The sequence below is a fragment of the Hypanus sabinus genome, chromosome 8, assembly GCF_030144855.1.
Source record: "Hypanus sabinus isolate sHypSab1 chromosome 8, sHypSab1.hap1, whole genome shotgun sequence".
In the NCBI taxonomy this organism is placed as follows: Eukaryota; Metazoa; Chordata; class Chondrichthyes; order Myliobatiformes; family Dasyatidae; genus Hypanus; species Hypanus sabinus.
The window spans coordinates 129,101,562-129,121,989 of NC_082713.1; the positions used below are offsets into that span (position 1 = coordinate 129,101,562).

A 20,428-nucleotide genomic window follows, 5' to 3' on the forward strand; every position below is an offset into this window, starting at 1 on the left:
GTTACCTGGATGACATCATTGTTATGAGTAAGGTTGACAAGGAACATCTCCAACATCTCAAAACAATGTTAAAATATTAGAAGATTATGGGCTCAGAGCACAATGCAACAAGTGTGAATTCTTTAAACCAAACAAGTGATCACACCTCAGGGATTACATAAGTGTGCTGAAAAAATTCAAACAGTATTGGATGGCCTAAGGCCAAAGGACACACCCCAACTGTGGATTTGTCAACTGTGGATTTTTAGGATTTGTCAATTACAGGTTCTTGCCAAACTGGCTACTGTGCTGCAGCCCTTGAACATATTACTACAGATTGGGAAGAAATGGCAATGGACAAAGCAGTGTGAGGTGACTTTCCCAAAAAGTAAAGGAAATGGTGATGTCAGGCACTGTATTCTCACATGCTGATCCACATCATCTAGTGAAGCTTGCCTAATGGTATACAGTACAGTGCAAAAGCATTAGGCACATATATATAGCTAAATGCCAAAGACTTTTGCACAGTACTGCATTTGTCAACATGGAGCAGAGAGTGGATCTGTAAATCTGGCGGGAGCAAAGGATGTTGGGAATGGCAAGGGCGGAGTGCCACAGGAGGTGTGTGGGACAGGTGGCAGAGAAGTGGTGTCAGGGGTAGGGTGTAGCACGAGTGCAGACACACCCAGCCCTGAGACACCAGGCAAGGTCATTTGATTCCGAGCAATTGGTTTATTGATCATTACAGAACATCTCACTGGTGTTTCCCGCTCCATCCCCTGCCCCTTTTTCAACCATAATTCCCCTCTCCCTACCCCCTTCCCACTCGCAGTCCACAGTAGAGACCCATATCAGAATCAGGATTATCATCACTCACGTATAGAACCATAGAACACTACAGCACAGTACAGGCCCTTCAGCCCTCCATGTTGTGCTGACCCATATAATCCTTAAAAAAAGTACTAAACCCAAACTACCCCATAACCCTCTATTTTTCTTTCATCCATGTGCCTGTGCAAGAGGCTCTTAAATACCCCTAATGTTTTAGCCTCCACCACCATCCCTGGCAAGTCATTCCAGGCACTCACAACCCTCTGTGTAAAAAACTTACCCCTGGTGTCTCCCCTAAACTTCCCTCCCTTAATTTTGTACATATGCCCTCTGGTGTTTGCTATTGGTGCCCTGAGAAACAGGTACTGACTATCCACCCTATCTATGCCTCTCATAATCTTGTAGACCTCTATCAAATCCTCTCTCATTCTTCTGTACTCCAAAGAGAAAAGTCCCAGCTCTACTAACCTTGCTTCATATGACTTGTTCTCCAAACCAGGCAACCTCCTGGTAAATCTCCTCTGCACCCTCTCCATAGCTTCCACATCCTTCCTATAATGAGGTGACCAGAATTGAACATAATACTCTAAGTGCAGTCTCACCAGAGATTTGTAGAGTTGCAATATGACCTCTCTACTCTTGAACTCAGTCCCCCTGTTAATGAAGCCTAGCATCCCATAGGCCTTCTTAACTACCCTATCAAGCTGCGCAGCGACCTTGAGGGATGTATGGATTTGAACCCCAAGGTCCCTTTGTTCATCCACACTCTTAAATAACTGACCATTAATCCTGTACTCAGTCTTCTGGTTTGTCCTTCCAAAATGCATCACCTCACGCTTATCCAGATTGAACTCCATCTGCCGATTTTCTGCCCAACTGAAAAGTGTCCCGCTGAATGGAATAGTCCACTTTCCTCTCCTATCAAATTCCTTCTCCTTCAGCCCTTTACCTCTTCCACCTATCACCTCCCAGCTTCTCACTTCACCCGCCTTCCCCCAAACTTGATTTCATCAATCATCTGCCAGTGTGTACTTCTTCCCCTCCCCTTACCTTCTTATTTTGGCTTATTCCCCCTTCCTTTCTCGTCATAATGAAAGCTCTCAGCCTGAAATGTCGATTGTTTATTCCTCTTTATAGATGCTGCCCAATCTGCAGAGTTCCTCCAAAATTATGTGTGTGTTGATCTGAGGTTCCAGCATCTATAGAGTCTCATGTGTTTACGGCTGTGGTTGTGGGAGGCAAATTGTCCCTGTCCAGGTGTTCCTGTGGGCAATGTTCTTCAGCTGTTTTATCAATGACCTTTCCCACTGCTGGCCTTATTATGGAAGGATCTTGAAAGAAGTGTACATGTAGGAAATCTGAAGTACAGACAAAAACACTGCAAATGTTCAGCAGCTCAGGATGCATTTGCGGAAAGAGAAGCAGAGTTAATATTTTGGTTTGAGAGCTGTTATAAAAGGGCATTTACAGATTATGGCCCAATTTCACTCATTTCCCCTCAGCAAATGAAGCAGTCTATGCCTGCTTTCAGCAAGACCAAGACAAGTTCCAGGCACTGGCTGACAAGTAGCAAGCAATTTTGCCTGGCAGTTTCATATTAGGAATGACCATCTCCAATGAGAGATTTCCTTGACTTTCATTGCTATTACCATCACCAAGTTCTCCCACCATTGATATCCAGAAGAGAGGGTGTCATTATTGGCCAGAAACTCATTTGGACCAGCCACATCAATACTCCAGCTACAATAGCAGGTATCTTTGGTATCTTAGGCTGGGTATCCTTGGGCATTTAATTCACCCCAAGCATTTCGAACAGGCAACAAATAGGTCAGATCCATGATGGAATACCTTCACATTGCATGGGTGAGTGCAGCACTAACAACCTTCAAAAAGCTTGACACCATCCAGGAGAAAGCAGACTGCTTGTCTGGCAATCTATTCACCATCATAAACATTTCCTCCTTCCACCAGCATACAACAGCTACAGAACGTACTGTCTGCAGCAAATGTGGTGAAGTTCATTGCCTTCTGTGAAAGTCCCCCTTAATCTTATACCCTCTACTACGGTACAGAGAAACAAGCACAAAGAAAATCCACCTTCCTGCTTCTTCTTGACCAAATTGCCTAGGTCCAGACTTGGAAATATATTGCTGTTGCTTCACCTTCTCTGGTTTAAACCTTGGAGCTTTCTCTCTTCATCAAAAAGATTGCAGGAGCTCCAGTAGGAGGATTAACCTCAATTTTTTGAGGACAATTAAGAATATTAATAAATGTTGGCTTCAGCAATGAAACCCAAATTCTGCTCACATACCTGGATAAGTGCAGGTGCAAATTCTCTCATCTCTAAACTCTTTATTTCTCTCTCCTTTCCTTGTTTCCACTGATCTCCGCAAGCTGCTGATGAAGAAATTTGAGTTTCCCAATGTCACCTCATATACTTTGCCTCCATTTTGGGCTGACAGTCCAAAACTGCTTGCATGTTATTGGAGATATGACCCTCTCTTCAAGGACACTTAGAGAACATACTTGAAATCATTCTCTGTCTCCTGGTAATCTATTGCTCAGAATTCAGTATTTTGGTTTTGGGGTGCATGATAGGCTGGCCCAGCTGTGGTGACTGAATTTAATTGACACTGACACTGGTTTGCTTATCCTGCCAGTGTATATGGAGGATTTTGTGGAGCTGTTAGATTTGGAACTGTGCTGTGAATTGAGGTGCGTGCTGTGGGCAGTCTGAATCTCAGAAGCATCTCAGAGCGAGGAGATTACTGCTGCCCAGTAGACTATTAGTTTTATGTTTGGTTTGAAGTCTTGTCCTTGTGGTGAACTACATATACCTGTCTGGACACACCCCTCTGCTGACTGCTCCTGTGGCTCCTCCCACAGACCCCTGTATAAAGGCGATTGGAGGCACTGCTCCCCCCCCCTCAGTCTCCAGGATGTCGTGTGGTGGTCTCTTGCAGATAATGAAAGCCTATTGTTCGCCTCCCGTCACCGAGAGTTATTGATGGTGCATCAGTCCTTGAAACACCCTTTCCCTGAGATGGACAAAGGCTGTCCAAAGGTGCGCCAATGGAATGTTGAATTTCTTTGTTGATGTCTGCCTTCACTTAAGAGTGATTCCTATCACATGGGAACTGTTCCACATTTTCTTGGATTTTGAAACTTTACTATCATCTTTGAAAGTGCTGTGGGTTCATACATCAGTCAAAGGGGTAGATGAAGCCTCAGTTTAATGCTTCAACTGAAAGATGGTACCTGTACTGGTGCAGTACTTCCTCAGCATTGCTGTGTATTGTCCAAATATGCCTGAGAAGCTTATGAGTTGATATCCTACCACATACACAAAATTGGTATGGTTCAGAATAGATTGGATCATAGTCTGGTCTAGGAGTTACTAGCTCATTATCTGTTTGGAAGCTAGCACATTTGGGGAGATTAGTTGAATGATCTGGGGATGTGTACAGTAATAGAGGAATCCAGGAATTTGGGAAGGGCTTCTGACCCAAGAAAATGGTATGAACTCCTTAACATGAGGAATTTAATAAAAATTTGATATCAGGTGTGTAAGAATGCAGGAACCTTTTCTTTCTGTTTCTTAGTTTTATATGTTTTCCTGTCATGGGACGGTTGTATAAATATGCTGTACTGTATCTGCTCTGTGATATTCTGTGCTGCTTTGTAAAATAAGAATAAATAATACTACAAATTTGAATTACAAAAAAAAAGAATGCAGGAACCTCTCACCATTATGGTGGTGAGATCCCCAAGGAGCTCAGCCATGCTGCATAGGAAAACACTGAAGGGTACATCAGCACAATTACTATGTAAGTGTTACAGTTTAGATACTCGGGACTATTACGCTCTTTGCATGTAGAATGGCTTCTTCCAAGGGAACCATTCATTGCAAAACCTCATGGTCACTCATCTTTTGAAAACTATACCTTGGGTTACCAAGGAAACTTTCCACTGAAATTGGTGAGCAAATAGGCACATTTATATTACTTTAGATTCCATTTTATTGACCCATCTCCCAAAAGGCCAGAGATCTCATAAAGATGCAGCAGTATAGCAGTTATGTAATTAAACCTTAGGTACAGAGACATGAATTAAAAACCCAACACAGACCTGGGAAAGTTAAATGAAAATATTAAAAAAAATCAAAATTACAATAACTAAAAGTTACAATAACCATTAAACTATTGGACCATTTAAAATCTATCCAGTTCACTGTCCTTCAGGGGAAGGAAACCGGTACCTGGTCTGGCCTATATGTGAATCCAAATCCAACAACATGATTGACTCTTAACTGCCTGCACAGTTTGAGGGCAATTAGGGATGGGCAATAAATGCTGACAACATCCATAACTTGTGAACAATGAACTTAACTTGAAACATGTTTCTGAATTGCTAAGATTCTAACACCAGTGTGACCTTAACAGATATAAATACATATTCTGTATAATGTTTTATCTATTATTCAATTAATAATAACTTTATGTCATTGATTCCATGTGACATGAACACTTCATTTTCCCATATAAGGGACAAGGAATTAAGAATATGCTAATAGTTTGTTACAATGAGCAAAGGAAGCAAACCCAAGTGCAGGACACAGACACAGAGATTCAGTTTGGATGCTTACACAGGCGTAAACGCCAAACAGCAAATAGGAGGGATCTTGACACGGAGCCCTGATATGGAGCCTTGACTCAGAGAGTCTCATAGGTAAACCTTGAAACTGGAGCTAAACTTAGAACAAATAGTTCTAAGTGGTTGAGTAACAGAGTTATCTCACAGGAAAAAAGACCAACGATCTGACGACTAGTGGTTGTGATACTGGAGTTCTTATACTGCAGTTCTTGATGGAAAACAGATGTGCAGTCATCAAAGTGAATTAGAAGCAATTGGGAAAGAAACAGTCAGAACTGTGGCACAATCAACGGAAAAAGGAGCAAGATAGGGAATAAACGATCTGGACCATGACATAGTTAGGCATAAAAGTTCTGGAAGAAGAAAGAGAAAAGCCCTAGTTTGCTCAAACTATCCTCATCAGAAATGCTTTCTAATCCAGGTATAATCCTGGTAAATCTGCTCTGCATCCTCCCTAAAGCCTCCACATCCTTCCTATAATGAGGCGACCAGAACTGAACACAATACTCCAAGTGTGGTCTAACCAAAGTTTTATAGAGCAGCAACATTACCTTGCTGCTCTTGAACTCAGTCCCCCAACTGATCAAGGCCAACTCATCATATGCCTTCATAACCATCTTATCAACTTGCACTGCAACTCAAAATCAGAATCAGAATCAGGTTTATTATCACCAACATGTGGCATGAAATTTGTTAACTTAGCAGCGGCAGTTCCATGCATCTATGGAAAAGAGTACAGTTGATGTTTCAGGCTGAGACCTTTCATCAGGACTGGAAAAAAGATGAGGAGTCGGAGTAAGAAAGTGGGGAGAGGAGGAAGAACCACAAGGTGACCGGTGAAAGCCGGAGGGTGAAGTAAGGAGCTGGGAAGTTGATTGGTGAAAGAGATACAGGGGTGGAGAAGGCAGGATATGATAGGAGAGGACAGAAGGTGATGGAAGAAAGAAAAGTGGGAGGAGCACCAGAAGGAGGTGAGAGCCAGATATGAAGATAAGGTGAGAGAGGGAAATGAGAATGGGGATTGGTGAGGGGGGGGGCCATTACTGGAAGTTCAAAACATCATCAGGTTGGAGGGTTCCCAGACAGAATATTGGGTGTTGCTTCTCCAACCTGAGTGTGGCCTCATCGTGACAGTAGACGAGGCCATGAACTGACATGTTGGAATGGGAATGGGAAGTGGAACTAAAAGGGGTGGCCACTATGAGATCCCGCATTTTCTGGCAGACGCAGCATAGGTGCTCGGTGAAGTGGTCTCCCACTCTGTGTTGGGTCCCACCGATATACAGGAGGCTACACTGGGAGTACCGGATACAGTATATGACCCCCAACAGACTCAGAGGTGAAGTATTGCCTCACCTAGAAGGACTGTTTGGAATGTTAGTGAGGGAGGAGGTGTAGGGGCAGGTATTGCAGTTGTTCCACTTGCAAGGATAAGTGCCAGGAGGGAGATCAGTGGGGACAGACGAATGGGCAAGGGAGTCAGATAGGGAGAGATCCCGGTGGAAAATAGAAAGTGAGCGGGAGGGAAAGATGTGCTTGGTGGTGGGATCCTGTTGGAGGTGGTGGAAATTATGGAGAATTATGTGGTGGACACGGAGGCTGGTGAGGCAGTAGGTGAGGACAAGATGAACCCTATCCCTGGTGGGGTGGCACGAGGATGGGGTAAAAGCAGATGTGCACGAATTGGAAAAGATATGGTTAAGGGCAGTGTTGATGGTGGAGGAAGGGAAGCCCTTTTCTTTGAAGAAGGAAGACATCTTGTTGGTTCTGGTATGAGAAGCCTCATCCTGAGACCAGATGCGGCGTAGACGGAGGAATTGAGAGAACAGGATGGCATTTTTACAAGTAAAAGGGTGGGAAGAGGTAAAGTGAGATTCTGTGGGTTTATCAGTAGATAAGCTATCTCCAGAGATAAAGACAGAGAGATTGAGAGAGGGAGGGAGGTGTCTGAAATGGACCAGGCGAATTTGTGGGTAGGATGGAAGTTGGAGGCAAAGTTGATGAAGTCTATGAGCTCAGCATGGGTGCAGGAAGCAGCACTGATTCAGTCGTCAACGTAGCATAGGAAAAGTTGGGGAGTGATACCAGTGTAGGCTTGGAACATAGACTGTTCCATGCAGCCGACAAACAGGCAGGCATAGCTGAGACCCGTGAGAGTGCCCACGGCTACACCTTTTGTTTGAAGGAAGTGGGAGGAGCTGAAGGAGGAATTATTAAGAGTCCACAGTAAGTATAAATTGATAGATTAAAAATAGTACAAAAACAAATAATATATTCTTAAAAAAAGTGAGGTAGTGTTTATGGGTTGAATGTCTATTTAGGAATTGTATGGCAGAGGGGAAGAAGCTGTTCCTGAATCACAGAGTGTGTGTTTCAGGCTTCTTTACCTCCTTCTTGATGATAACAATGAGAGAGAGCATGTCCTGGGTGATGGGGGCTTCTTAATAGTGGACATCACCTTTCTGAGGCAATGCTCCTTGGTACTGTCGAGACTAGTACCAAAGATGGTGTTTTCTGTATGGTTTTCTGTCGCCTTTTTTGGTCTATGGATTTACAGTCTATGGACTTTAAGTGATCTATGGGTGTGAACCCCAAGACTCCTTTGTTCCTCCTCACTGTTAAGAATCCTGTCATTAACCTTATATTCTGCCTTCAATTTCCACCTTCCAAAGTGAATCTCTTAATCCTTTTTCCAGTTGAACTCCATCTGCCACTTCTCAGCCCAGCTCTGCATCTTATCAATTGTAACTACAACAACCTTCTACTCTCTCCACAACACCACCAACCTTCATGTCATCTGTAAACCCCCAGAACATCCAGCAACCATTCCTAACCTTGTGACAGCCAAGTCTATGTCATGTCTGTAATATTGTATCTCCATGCACAGACCAATGCTTTAAGTTCATTGCCCTTGTTCCTGATACTTCTCGCATTGACATTGATACATTTCAATCAATCCAACTGATAGCAATTATGCCCTTTCCACTATCGATCCTTCCTCACAGTCTATAGGCATTTACCTTTACACCAACTGTCCCATCCTCTGACTTATCGCCCTGGTTCCCAACCCTCTGCCAAACTAGTTTAAACCCTCCCCAACAGCTCTCGGAAACCTGACCACAAGGATACTGGTCACCCTTGAATTCAAGTGTATGTTGTTGGTACCAGTAAGTACCATGACTTCTAGCTGCTCTCGCTCTTAAGAATGCCCTGGAACTGGCCGAGACATCCCTGACCATGGCACCTGGGAGGCATCATAGCATCTGGGAGTCTCTCTGGCATGTCCACATAATTTCCTGTCTGCCCTTCTAACTATTGAATATCCTATCACCACTGCTCTCTCTTCTCTCCCATTCTCTTTCTGAGCCAAAGAGCCCAACTTAGTGCCAGACTCGTGGCAGCTATGGCTTTCCTTTGCTAGGTTATCCCTCTCTGGAAGTATCCAAAGTGGGAGACTTTGTTATTGAAGGGAACGTCCACAGGCATACCCTGCACTGGTTGTTTATCCTCTTTTCCCTGTCAACCAACATCTCAGCCTCCTGAACAGTCCAGAGTTCATCTAGCCCCAGTTCCAGTTCTCTAACACTTTCTGTGAGAAGCTGCAGCTGGATGCATTATATTCATAATTCTTTTTCCAATTACTGTTCATTATATAGGTGTAGGAGCACTGAATTGTCACCTGAAGGGGGTTGGTAGGTGGTAATAAGGAGGACTCCTTGTATTCTGAGTCTTCATGGAGTTTCATGTCAACACTAAATCTCCCTGTTTTAAGATTTCTTGACTGCACACTAAGTCTTCATTACAGGTCTTCCCAGGTTGACTTGTGGACACCCTGTACATGTGTACAAGCACTTGAGAGAGCAGCAGGATGGATTTGCCAGGCTAAAGGCACCTTCTGCCATGCTGGAATGCAACATTCCTGAGAGCCTTCTCTCCCCAACCTTTCCTGAGCTGCAACAGAGAGGCTGGGTTAAGTGGAGCGGAGCTGGGATCACCGAGCAGACTCATCCAGACACGAAGTCAGTGAGGCTCCTCTTCCTGCGCCTGCTTGATCTCCTGTCACCACTGTTTCTGCTATCCTCTCCCACGCACTGTTTCTGTTCATTTCCACCTCATGAACAGTTATCATTATGAACAGTTCTCTGGCACAAAACTTTTTCATAACTTGGAGACTACTTATTTTAGGATAGGAAAGGAGCATGGATTTCCATCGATAACTAGAACTGTGATTACTATTTAGGCCTCTCGCAATGATCTCTCAACTTTATGTAAGATTCAACTTGAACATACAAGAAGTATGGACCTTGGCTCCAGCTGCACACTTGGGCCACACTCTGGACTGATCTTAGAAGTACTGGTGAACATTCCTGTTCTATTGATGCCTGAGGACAACTTCAGGGTTCAAAACTTTGAAGTAAGTTCATGACTAAAGTATGCATACGTCATCATATACTATACTACACTAAGATCCACTTTCTTGAAGGCATTCACAGAACATAGAAATACAATACAATGAAAATCTAAACACAAATAACAAACAACCAATGTGCAAAAGAAGACAAAATGTGCAGGTACAAATAAATAAATAAACAAACAAATAAATAGTACTGATAATATGAGTTGTGGAGTATTTGAAAGTGGGTCCATAGGTCCTTGAATCGGTTCAGCGTTGAGGTGAATGAGGTTATCCATGCCGGTTCAAGAGCCCGATGGTTGTACGGTGATAACTATTCCGGAACCTTGTGGTAAGGGACCTAAGGCTCCTGTACCTTCTTCCCAAAGACAGCAGTGAGGATGTGGCCTGGTTGATGGGGGTCCCTGATGCATGATGCTGCTTTCTTGTGGCAATGCTCCTTGTAGATGTACTCAGTGATGGGGAGAATTTTTCCTGTAATGGACTGGGCTGCATCCACCACACTTAGTAGGTTTTCCTGTTCTTGGGCATTGGTGTTTCCATAGTGGTCCTTAATACCACCAGTCAGGATCCTCTCCACTACTTGCCTAGAAAAGTTTGTAAAAATTTTAGATGACGTGCTGTCTCCCTCTGATGAGTACATCATGGGTACCTGGACCTGTGGATAGTAAGTCAGTGAATGAGGAGGATGTTATCACTGTGGTTCCCAGTCTGGTGGATCTGGCCATGCAATGAGACAGGATTGCAGAGCCACCGTGAATGAGCTATCCTGGCAAATTGCTTGACTTGTCTGCGGATAGCTCTTTCACTTCAGACATTTGTAAAGCAGGCTTCTTGTAAACATTTTTCCTGAGTTTACATTCCACAACTATCACAGAAGGATATGAGCTCCTGTTCTTGGATTGGTAGCCCAGACCTCCTTGTTATTAGTCTGGTAACCTACCCACTGCAACTCCACTGTGATTTGAAGCTGACTGGAACAGAATAAACCTAGCAATTAAACCTGGTTGAAGTGACAGACTTTGATGAAAAATGCAAGGTCAGGCACCCTTGGCCATTTAAATCCTTTTGCAAGGCAAAACATCTATATGTATGTAATTTGCAAACCAGATGCATAAAAGGAGATTCAGAAAGGGATTAATGCAGGATTAATGGGAATGGGTGCTTGATGGTTTCCACACTGTATGACTCCATAAAATGGCTCTGTAAGCACCCAGTTTGTTTATAGATTAATTTATATTTGTGTGCATTTCAAATGTCTTAGAAGGATTCATCAGTAGACATCTCATTTGCATGGGAAGTACTTGCCTTGCGGGCTCTCTGTGTGGAGTTTGCATGTTCTCCCAGTGATTGCACGGGATTCTCTGGGTGCTGCAGTCTCCCCCCATGCCTGAAAGATATTGCTAGGTCAATTGGCCACTGTAAATAATAACAAATGACAGGGAGTTGACTGGAATGTGGGAAGAATCAAATAGATCAGTGGAGGATTAGTGTATCTGGGCGCTTGTCGGTGGTTCTAGACCAGCTGTGAAGCAGTGGCGCAATGGTGCGGTTACCCATGTTCAATCCTGACCTTTGCTACTGTGTGGAGTTTGCAATTTTTCCATATCTCCTCAAGGGTTTCCTTTGTGTTCTCTGGAGTCCTCCCACATCCCAAAGGTGTGTGGGTTGGTGGGTTAATTGGTCTCTGTAAATTGGCTCTAGTGTGTAAGAAAGTGTTAGAAACTGGGGAGAGATGATTGGAATGTGGAAGAATAAATCAGTGCTTACTGTTCAGCACAGACTGGGTTAGCTGACATGTCTGTTTCTGCACAGTATTATTCTATGACATATTTAATATTCATTTTAATTATGTTGCAAATATTTATTACAGCTGTATCAATTAAGTTGTAAATTTATATATATACATGTACATTTATATTGCTTCAGCCATTTCAATTAGCTTTTGAATATTAATTTCTACATATATTATGTTGCAAATATACAGTACATTACCATTGCATTTTTAATTATTATAGCTTATATGCATATTAATTACATTGCAATTGTGAACTGTTGTGGATAATTTCATTCCCTACTATTCTGAACTTTTCTATGATCTACAGCTTCACTTTCAAGGACTGTTTATAACTCATGTCCTCAGTATTATTTTTATGTGTACTTTGATAATAACCTTACTTTGAACTTTAAACTTTGAAACTTTAATAATTTTACTTTGAATCTTTAAATATCTGATATATATTTGTAATGTAGCTGATATGCATATCAACATGCCTATAGTAATATGCAATGTAGTTAATGCACATAAAATACTTACAATGTAATCAAAATGATTAATTTTTAGCGGTCTAATTTACAAATGGCAATCCGTAAATATATTTTAAATATGCATAATAGAATACCTGTAATATTATTTAGTATTGTATTTCATGCACATGAAATTAATATTTAGAATAGAATTGATATTTCTTTAATAAATGTTACAACATGTTGTGTCTATTGTAATGTGTTTCTGAATATATTAATATATGCAAGTTAATTACATAGCAAATATTACAATTCAATGTTTTAATTACGTTAATTCAGGCTAGTTATTATTACTAGGCATACAATTACATTGCAAGCATTTCAAGTTATTTTCATTGCAAATATTCATTTTAATTACGGGAAATAATTCCCAAACTGTACTAAATGACGTTTAAAATCCAAGAGTGTGTATGCGCACAGGGTGTGTGCGCCCGGTTTGATTGAGACGCCGGGGCACGCAGTGGAACGTGGTGTCGGCGAAATTTGATGGAATTCGGTGACATAAAAGCGGCGGCGGGCCGAGGGGGCGCCACAGTGTCAGGGACGGTGGGATCAGGCGGGGTGCCGAACAAAACTGCGAAACACGCCCTCTGCCCGTTCCTATCTGTGGCGGCGTCGCCGCTTTCTGAGGGTTTGGCTGTTCTCTCCGGTCACCGCCGCCGCATTTCCCCGGTGTGAGGAGCAGCAGCGATGAAGATGAAGGCCGAGAAGAGGTCCCCTTCCAGCGGCGGCAGCGTCGCAGGAGGTGGAGGCGCCGCCGTGTCCCAAGGACCTGCCCCGTTTATCCAAGCTTTGGCGGCGGCGGGTACCCAATATCAGGCTTACGAGACGTACTTGGAAAACGGCATGATCTGCCTCAAGCATAAAATCAGAAACATAGAGAAGAGAAAGGTAATGTCTGGTTGCCCTACGTACTTTGCTCTGTTCCTAATGGTACCTGATTTCTGCAGCGCCAGATTCTGCATTCCAGCTGCAATGCATTCATTTCCACTGGACGCTATCGGTGCAAAGATTCAACTTCTGAACTTCCACGTTTTGTAAATGTCTCTCCCCACCCACCTTGTATTACTGACTTTGCAGAAATTCTGTAAATTTTATGCAGCGCGTATGTCAGTTTGGGACCGTCCTTCTTCCCAAAATTAAACATCAGTTTTCTTTCGTTCAGTTCATCTTACTGTCTAGGATGGGGGAAAGCCCTAATTGCGCATTCACTTACTGCCCCGTTACCCATTTCCCGACAAACAGAATGCCTGAAGGTTGAAATAGTGGCAGACTGAATGATACACTGGTCAAGATTGGAGCACTTTAAAACGATGGGAAATGCAAGTTCATTTGTATTCATTGCTTCAGTTATCCGAGTGTAAAATCAATTTGCGCTTTGTAAAGAAAGGAAATATTTTTATTAAAAGAATTTAGTATTTTGATTTCAGAATTAATTTGTATGCATGTAATATTTTAGTTTGCTTCTATCTCCCCACCCCCATGCTTTGTCATCCTCGCACCACCGAATTTTTGAAAATATAAAGCACAAGACAGTATTTGGGTGGGTGGTGGAAGAGATTAAGGTAGGCATCATATTTTGGGGGCATGGGAGAGATTGTAAACGTTCAATTTCGCAATAATTAAATTTGTTCGCCCGAACTGATTCTGAATCGAAATGGAACGTGTAATTAGGCCTTTGTCCTGTTGCATGCCACTCAGGAATTGACCTAACCCTGCGCATATTGAAGTAACATTCGAACCAGAACACAAAGCAAAACTTGTTACTTTCTTTTGAAAGAGAATTGCTTCCTTAACACAAAGGAATGCCAATGCCAAGTTAAATACACGGTATTGCTTATTCAATATCTGACCTGCTTGGCTATGGATGGGGTCAGTGTGGATTTTATTACTGTGCACTGTGATGATCATGGATGACCATGTTCTCGTGTAATTTTTTATATCTTGAAGGCAAAACTGGATGACTATAAAGAACGATTAAAAAGAGAAGAACTAAATCAAGACCAGTTGGCAAGTATTTCTTTAAATTGATCAATCCTTGTCATTTTTTTTTGGTTTCCACAGAATATCCTAATTGTGACCATGAAGGGGTAATTTTCTTCTACAAAGCATTTTTCCTCTATTTATTTTACATCATCTGCTTTGTGCATTTTACTTTGACAACTGAAAATATATATCTTTTGGTCTTGCTTGGACTGTTGTGCCAGTCTAAACCTTTTAAAGTGAAACAGGCAGTTGAAGGTCACTTCTTATCCCTGTTTAAATGTTGTAACAATTTTATAGTAGCTCTAGTTCTCCAAAGACTCCATCCAGTTAGCCCCATTCCCTGCTTATCCCAGAGCCCTGAGATCCAGAGTTTGTTTTGTCTTCAAATGCAAACTGCAAGTGCTTGGGACTGTCATGTGAAATTACTCTTTAACTTTCTCTTAACTTACTCTTTAACTTTAAATTACTCTTTTAACCCTGGCTGGCTGCATTCCACTTTTCCACCTGCCACAAACCCATTGAAGATTCTGCTGCCAATTTTTAACAACAGATTTGCTTGGTTCTCTTTTAATGTAGTGATATCCAATGGAAACTTCATCAAAACTTAATTGGACACTTTTTGGGTTGGGCTCCTGCAGGAGGTGGCCACAAAAGTGTTTGAAAATGATTAAATGCCAACTTAAATACTCGTGGTGATGTAATGCACTACCAACAAATTGGGGGGGGGGGTGCTGTGATATGACGAGATGAATTTTGTTTAACCTATTGAAAAGGTGATCTGAGCAGCAATGGAAAGTAGAATTGGAAATGTCAAAAGCTTTTGTCATTCAACACATTCCTGAGGAAGGAGTGCTGATGTAATCAAATGAGCCTATTGGGGTTTTAATAAAAATCCAAGATCTGTAAATAATCTGGCTTGGTCTGCCTGGCAGAGGGATGGAAATTAATAGTACCCAAGCTTAAAACTGTGATTAATGTGAAATTCCTGATCACTGAACAGTGGGTGCAAGCTGATAGTCACTGGCATACCTGTTTCCAGATGCTGAATGTGGAAGATTATCGACCAGGAAAATGGTTCTTAAGGAGGAGTCATGTGAACAAATTCCTCCTGCTTGTTTCAACATCTCAGTCCTTTGTATCTAGACTGCTTGCCAGCTATTCTTACCTCCACCTCTCCTTTACAGGATTTTTAGCAACCTATTTTGGCAGATTTTTAACAAACTTGTATGGGTACTGTGCTAGGCCTCCTTTGGTTGGGGTCAACCATGGATATTGTATCCAGACGGTCCAGGTTAGCAAGCTTGGGCAATACAATATGGAGAGTGAGCTGTTGCCCATGTAGCAAGTTCCCCCTCTCCTGTGTATCTGATGAACCCAAAGGAATGGCAGAGACTGATACAGTTTGGCACCAGCAGCATTGAACTCAATGTAGGACTGTCTTGGGGACTCCAGCTCCAGATATTTCCCTTGGGAGTTTACTCCAGAAGCCTTACCTATGAATGGGTTTAGCTGCAAGGCAGCAGAGGTTTGAGATCAGGTTTTCCTTCTTATTGTGTGCCAACTGTGGCTGGCAAGCCCCATCTGCTCAAAGTGACTGGTTTTAAGGTGCCTGTGACCTGCCTTTGCCTGTTCTTTTGTCGTAGAAACACTTCTGCCAGGCTTAGTAGCTAAGCCACGCGTGAAGGCCAAGAGCCAGACTTGGTTGTCAGAGGCTATTTGAGATGCACACCATTGGGAATATTTAATAGGTAGTAGGAGCTTGGCCCCATTACCACCCCTAGCTATAACAACCTCGAGGAACCAGGTTCTGCATCACTTTGTGTAAATTTGAGGATTTTGGGTTTCTTCTATACCATCACCATTTTGTCTCCTATGCCATCACCAACCTTATCAGCTCTGGGGATCTCCCATCCACTACCACCAACCTCATAGTTCCCAAACCCCGCACCTCCCGTTTCTACCTCCTACCCAAGATCCACAAACCTGCCTGTCCAGGTAGACCTGTTGTCTCAGCTTGCTCTTGCCCCACCAAACTCATTTCTGCATACCTTGACACTGTTTTATCCCCCCCTTATTCAATCTCTTCCCACCTATGTTTGTGACACTTCCACCACCTTATTTTCACCATGGACATCCAGCCCCTATATACCTCCATCCCCCACCAGAATGGTCTCAAAGCTTTTCGCTTCTTTTTGGATTCCAGACCTAACCAATTCCCCTCTACCACCACTCTCCTCTGTCTAGCGGAATTAATTCTTACACTCAATAATTTCTCCTTTGACTCCTCCCACTTCCTCCAAATCAAGGGTGTAGCCATGGGCACCTGCATGGGTCCCGGTTATACCTGACTGTGGAACAGTCCATGTTCCAAATCTATATGGGTATCCGTCCCCCTCTTTTCCTTCGCTACATCAACGACTACATTGGTGCTGCCTCCTGTACGCATGCTGAGCTCGTTGACTTCATTAACTTTGCCTTCAACTTTCACCCTGCCCTCAGATTTACCTGGTCCATTTCTGACACCTCCCTCCCCTTTCTTGATCTTTCTGTCTCCATCTCTGGAGTCAGCTTATCTACTGATATCTACTATAAGCCTACAGATTCTCACAGCTATCTAGACTATTCCTCTTCCCACCCTGTCTCTTGCAAAAATGCTATGCCCTTCTCACAATTCCTCTGTCTCCGCTGCATCAGCTCTCAGCATGAGGCTTTTTATTCCAGGATGAAGGAGATGTCTTCCTTTTTTAAACAAAGGGTCTTCCCTTCTTCCTTCATCAACTCTGCTCTCAAACGCATCTCTCCCATTTCCCACACATCTGCCCTCACCCCATCTGTCTGCCACCCCACTCGGGATAGGGTTCCCCTTATTCTCACCTACCACCCCACCAACCTCCAGGTCCAATGTATAATTCTCTGTAACTTCCACCACCTCCAATGGGATCCCACTACCAAGCACATCTTTCCCTCCCCCCCCCCCCCCCACTTTCTGCAGGGATTGCTCCCTACGCAACTCCCTTGTCCACTCGCGTCCCCCCCATCCCTTCCCACCAATCTCCCTCCTGGCACTTATCCTTGTAAGTGGAACAAGTGCTACACCTGCCCTTACACTTCCTCCCTCACCACCATTCAGGGCCCCAGACAGTCCTTCCAGGTGAGGCGACACTTCACCTGTGAGTCGGCTGGTGTGGTATACTGTGTCCGGTGCTCCCGGTGTGGCCTTTTATATATTGGTGAGATCCGATGCAGACTGGGAGACCGTTTCGCTGAACACCTACACTAGGTCCACCAGAGAAAGCAGGATCTCCCAGTGACCACACATTTTAATTCCACGTCCCATTCACATTCTGATATGTCCATGGCCTCCTCTACTGTCAAGATGAAGCCACACTCAGGTTGGAGGAACAACACCTTGTGTACTGGCTGGGTAGCCTCCAACCTGATGGCATGAACATTGACTTCTCTAACTTCTGTTAATGCCCCTCCTCCCCTTCTTACCCCATCCCTGACATATTTAGTTGTTTGTTCTCCATCTCCCTCTGGTGCCTCTTTCATCCCCCTTTCTTTCTCCCTGGGCCTCCCGTACCATTATCCTTTCCCTTCTCTAGCTCTGTATCACTTTCGCCAATCACCTTTCCAGCTCTGAGCTTCATTCCACCCCCTCCGGTCTTCTCCTATCATTTTACATTTCCCCCTCCCCCCACTACTTTCAAATCTCTTAGTATCTCTCCTTTCATTTAGTCCTGATGAAGGGTCTCAGCCCAAAACGTTGACAGTGCTTCTCCTTATAGATGCTGCTTGGCCTGCTGTGTTCCACCAGCATTTTGTGTGTGTTGTTTGGGTTTTTCTAGTTTTTAATGTGCTTGTTTAGATGCATTGTTTTTATTGGTAATCAAATCATCTTTAACATTTTCTTGCATAAACAAATTGGGTAATATTTCCATTATGGAATGGACCTTGATCCAATTATTTGTTCCTAGCAGAAACTAAAATAAGACCGGTTAGTTATCTTGATGTTGATCCAGTTTAGTTGCAGGATTTGCCCAGTGAGTACTTTAGCCCTGAATGTATTGCATGGCTTTTGAAAGCTCAAGTCAAATGGCATTTTCTGTGGTTGTTGCTTTTGATAACCAATTCCAGCCATGTGCTTTCCTGCTGCTAATCTTGAGCCTCCTGTTTGCATGGAACTGTATAATCAGTGACCAAAAGTACTTCATAGATGGAATATTAAATACAGATGTATTCTTGTTCTGTGTAATTTTCCCTTTTTCTTGTCGTGTAAGGGATGAGAGAATTAGCTGTGATACAGTATTGTGCCAAGGTCATTGGCACCCTTGATTTTTTTTATATATAAATCTTGTTCGAGATGTTTTTTGTCTTCTGTGTTAGTGGGTCAGTAGAAAAATTTTAATTTCTGAACATAAGTTTTCCAAAATCAGATATTACAGAAATGTTTGTATTCCTTAAGGAAAATAACCTATTAAATAATAGAGAACTTTTCAAATAAAAACTTGATTACTTTGTAGGAATATAGCTCAGTGCATAATTGAACAAGTATAACAAACAGATGCTAATGGTCAATGACAGTTGAATGAATTAAACTGATTAACTGAAACAGAAATGGGTGTAGAAGGAATCAAACTAGGTGAAGGACAACCAAACTAAAGTGAAGATGTGGCAGATGTGACATTTTAACCTCTGGATCGTCAATTCTTGCATCATGGCAAGAGTGAATATAGCAACAAGACACAACGTGGGCATCCTGCATCAGTAAGGTCTCCTCAAGCAGAAATTTTGTGGCAGACAGAAGTTTCAAAATCTGCTGTTCAGGCTCTTCTGAAGAAGTGCTAAGAAGTGGGCCAGATTGAGGGCCAGAAAAGCAGTGATCGGCCATGGAAACTGAGTGCAGAGGATGAGAGATACATCAAACTGATATCCCTTCCAGATCGGAAGATGCCTAGCTTTGTTATCAGCTCTGAGCTTGCAGAATGTATTGCAACTGAAGTACACCCCTCTATAGTCTGGAGAAGTCTTATCAGAAGTGGTCTTTGTGGAAGAGTTGCTGCCAAAAAGACATTCCTGAGTCAAGGGATTTGCAATGGAGAAAAACTAGGATGGGTGCTAAATGATGACAGCAAGTGCTCTGGTCTGAGTCAAAATTTGAATTTTTTTGGCTCAAACAGGAGGCACTTCGTAGAAGAGCTGGAGGGTGCTACATGGATGTGTCTGCAGCCAACATTGAAGCACAGTGGAGGTTCCCTGCAGGTTTGGGGTTGCACTTCTGCAAATGGAGTTGGTGATCTGGTGAGAATTAATGGAATCCTCAATGCTGAGAAGTATAAGCAGATTCTCATCCATTACACAATACCATGAGGGAGGCATCTGATCAGTTCCAGCTTCATTCTGCAGAGGGACAATGACTCCAAGCACATGGCCAAGGTCATAAAGAATTGCCTTCAGCAAAAAGAACAAGGAGTTCTGCAACAGATGGTGTGACCTCCACAGAGGCCTGATCTCAACATCAAGCTGACTGATTATCTGGGGAGATGGAAGTAAGCGAGACAGCTAATGTATGCAGAAAGACTGTGGCGAGTTCTCCAAGATGCTTGGAACAACCTATCAGCTGATTTCCTTAAAACTGCACAATGGTGTACCTAGGAGAGTTGATGCACTTTTAAAGTCAAAGGGTGGTCACACCAAATAATTGTTTTTTTTTTAACTGTTCACTGCTCTTTATAATATTTTTTGATAATTAGAAACTTCATTATTTTGAAAACATTTTTGATTTACAGATTTTTTTTTACATATGTCTAAGACTCTACGGTATTTTATATTGACAATCATGCTGTTCTTTGCTTGTGAGCTTCTGGAATGGGTAAAGAGAAGTAACAAAATCGCAAGAAGAAAAGCAAGGGTGGAGTGACTTTTGCACATCAATTTTTTATAATTTTAAGCATGATGCTCCCATAGCCTTGGTTAGTTACAGTTCCTGTATTTTCTTCCTTGTAGCAGACAGTTGTGTAAATATTACTGCAAAAAAGATAGCTTCTCCAGGACACGTCTTTCAGAAGACAAGGAACTGGTGATCACTGGTATCATAAAATAACTGTTTTAATTTCTAGTAAATGCCATTTTGTGGATGAGAATTTGTGCTTGGAAAGACGGATGTGAATGCTGTCTAATCGCCAAGTTTAAAAACTACTTGAATTCATTATTTTGCCAGAATTTCTTTTTCAATGCTAAATATGAAAGGAAGTCTTA

The 20,428-nt window shown here is 42.7% G+C and overlaps 1 protein-coding gene across 12 annotated transcripts in view; it reads left to right on the forward strand.

Moving 5' to 3' along the window:
- The first annotated feature begins 12,586 nt into the window (after window positions 1–12,586).
- The window catches only part of LOC132398418 (caprin-2-like), a 76,812-nt gene continuing 68,970 nt past the window's right edge, over window positions 12,587–20,428 (forward strand). For 5 of the 12 annotated variants that reach the window (XM_059977819.1, XM_059977816.1, XM_059977811.1 and 2 more), the window contains exons 1-2: window positions 12,592–13,075; window positions 14,135–14,194. In XM_059977819.1, the coding sequence (XP_059833802.1) occupies window positions 12,875–13,075; window positions 14,135–14,194 (261 nt within the window). In that variant the 5' untranslated portion in view covers window positions 12,592–12,874. Of the gene's footprint in view, window positions 13,076–14,134; window positions 14,195–20,428 lie in introns of all 12 variants that reach the window. The other 7 variants (XM_059977810.1, XM_059977812.1, XM_059977814.1 and 4 more) reach the window with 3 other exon arrangements.